The sequence below is a fragment of the Cydia pomonella genome, chromosome 2 (assembly GCF_033807575.1).
Source record: "Cydia pomonella isolate Wapato2018A chromosome 2, ilCydPomo1, whole genome shotgun sequence".
In the NCBI taxonomy this organism is placed as follows: domain Eukaryota; kingdom Metazoa; phylum Arthropoda; class Insecta; order Lepidoptera; family Tortricidae; genus Cydia; species Cydia pomonella.
Window position 1 is genome coordinate 16,424,887 of NC_084704.1, and position 2,870 is coordinate 16,427,756.

The 2,870-nt window shown below is 38.3% G+C and overlaps 1 protein-coding gene across 1 annotated transcript; it reads left to right on the forward strand.

Moving 5' to 3' along the window:
* The first annotated feature begins 327 nt into the window (after window positions 1-327).
* On the forward strand, window positions 328-1,939 carry LOC133534515 (uncharacterized). The gene has a single exon (XM_061873673.1). The coding sequence runs from the start codon at window positions 681-683 to the stop codon at window positions 1,839-1,841; it is 1,161 nt and encodes a 386-aa protein (XP_061729657.1). The 5' UTR covers window positions 328-680; the 3' UTR covers window positions 1,842-1,939.
* The last annotated feature ends 931 nt before the right edge of the window (window positions 1,940-2,870 follow it).

Genomic DNA, 2,870 nt, shown 5'->3' on the forward strand with positions numbered 1-2,870 from the left:
TATTTATTATCAATCTCGTTTAAGGCTGCTTTTTGTAACGGATGGGAAACTATGGAACCGGTTTTTGCTTTTTGAACAGGTTAAAAACTGAGACTGAGAAGGTAAAACAATAACACTGACAATTCTCTGTTTCCAATTGGTCATCAACAATGCAATTTGTTTCTTCATGGCAACAGCTTGAATCAAATGCGTCGCGGTGACGGCTCGCGCACGCGCGCCCCAGCTGCCTCCACTTCCTCTGATCTTTGACTCGGCCAATTGTCCGCATCTGCCGTCTCAAGACACGCGCTGGTCTCGCCAATTGAATCTATAACTCCCCTCTACCAGAGCAGTGAGGAAGGCCAGCGTACACTGGATTGGTGACATTATTTCCAATTTATATGTGCGGTAGATTTACAACCTGTTTTGAATGAGAAGCTCAGAGTTACAACTTTGGTGGCCGCAACTTTAACTTTGTAAGGAAATTTGTTACTCAATTCCTTGTTGTCACGAGGTTATGATTTGAAGTGGTTCGCGATCAACTGGGTGCTTCCGTTGCGTCAGCTGTTTTAATCAAAAAGGTGAGTTCATTTCTTAACGTGTTGTATCATAGAGAAAAATACAAAACGGGTAACCGGAACGTCAGTAACGTCACAACAAAAAAATGACTTAAATACAAAAATAGCTTTAAGATTCACATCATGATTTATAAATACGACGAATTTGCTGAAGCGAGGGAAATATCCCATGATATTAATCAGATACCAAACCTTCTGGAGAAAAAGTTATTTTTTTCGCAGGACAAAGCAGCGGTACAAAAATGCAGTAACCTAGTGCTGCAAAAGTCAAGAAAAATTAGTTCTCATTGCCTGGGCCCTACATTCAGTACTGAAGCGCCCAAATTAGAGACTTCTCACTTAAATTCTATGAGTTCTATGACACATCACCAAGTTTTTACTACTTTTTCCAATTCGCGAATTGAATGGAATCGTTTATTAGAACCATCCGCAAAACAGAATTATCATGAAACTCCCGTCCAAGACGTAGAAGACGATATATCAGAAGTCCAAAGTTCTGAATGTAGACCTGAATTAAACCCCACATGGAAGAACCGTGTTGATTGCAATATTATGACATTCCGTGATCAAGGTACAATGACGCGAAACTCAGTTGATGCAAGCTGTGGTGCGCAGTTACCTCCGGTTGCCGCCTGCACTACATCCGAAGCTTCAGTTATGGCTTCTGACACCACAGCTGGTTGGTTTCCAATCAGTCGACGCTCGTTCCTTGTTGAAAGTAGGTCAATACCTGATCGCAGCGTGATGCAGATTGATCAAAGGTGCCAATCGGCTAGATGCCACTATTCAGATATAAAATACGTCCGCTATCCTTTTTACCACAAAGATATAAATAAGACCGAACGGCCCGATATCATAATTCCCGAAAAAATATCTCGGAAGAACATCTACAATGAAGGCATTAAGGACGTGATTTTGGACTGTATTCCTTCACATCCTATAGGTATAAAGTATCCAATTTTTTCTAGCTCAAAATGCTGCAACAAAAGAGAATGCGTTAAAAATATTGTAGATGACTCCAAAAACTTCATTCCCTATTCCTTTAAATCCGCCTCGCGATATCACGAAGCTTGCAAGGAGCGTTCATCTAATTATAATTTTGAACATGAATGTGAAATTTCAAGCAATAGAAAAATGACAGAGTTTCCGAACAAATGCAAGCAAAAAATATTGCAGCGTAAACATCCTCGCTCAGGGTTGCCAAAAAGAATCTTATCATCAAACCCCGACTTTGATTTTTTTTTGAAGGATAACAACTTTAGTAGTTGTACTACTAAGGAATAAGCTCCATTTTATTCCGCCATGGCTTTCATTCAAAATGATTGATACTTATATTATGGTTGTATTAAGTTATCACATTAAATATGTCGCACAATTCCAAATTGCAATATTTTTTTATCAGACTCCTGATTACTCCTTTTAAAAGATATGGTTATGACCGCGCTGTGAAATGTTATCAGCTGTGCAAGAGGCTAACAGGGTCGCAGCTGCAGAGAAAGTCCTGATTGGATAATCTGGTAGCAATTGCCGCTCGGGCGCAACAGGGGCGCTCCACATTCTGCCACCAGCGGTGAGTTGTTCATAAACTTTTTCACGAGAAAAATATGAGCAAGTAAATGCGCGTGTTTATAAGTAGACAAGCAACTACTTCTATTTACCTCTTTTTATTTTTTACAGCGTTGTGCAGCAAGCACCTGATGTGTGATGTGTGTCAATAAGCGGCTAGTTGTGCTAGGCCTTTGTTATTTCGCTATGACATGTAAGCGTGCTCCTCCTTCGATTTGTTAATCAGCAATATTAAAGGTAAGTCTATTAAATAACTGACTTATCAATGTCATAATGTCATACAATACAATCAAAGTAAAGAAAAAAACAAGCCACCTACTTAAAAATATTCATTCGAATGAAGTAAACATTATTTAATATTATATATAATAACTAGACTTAAAAACTAAAAACAACCTATATTTCTCAGTCATATTGAGAGTATATACTTGGAGTTTTAATTGTGCAATTACCTATTTTCTGTCAAAGATAATATACAGGTTATTTATTTAGTCACCTGCAATAATTTGCGGGTTGAATATATAGGTTATATATATAAATTTTACTATGGAACCAACCCCGAAATCGCGAAAAAACAATTTACTCTTCCATAGAAAATGTCAAGGTCAGACAGCCAATATGTATGAAACAGTCAATTTTTTTTCGCGATTTCGGGGTGGTGCGATAGTAAAAGTAGCTCAGTATGACCTTTATATATATACCCCGTAAACTATTGGAGGTGACTAAATACCGTACCGTACCGTACCG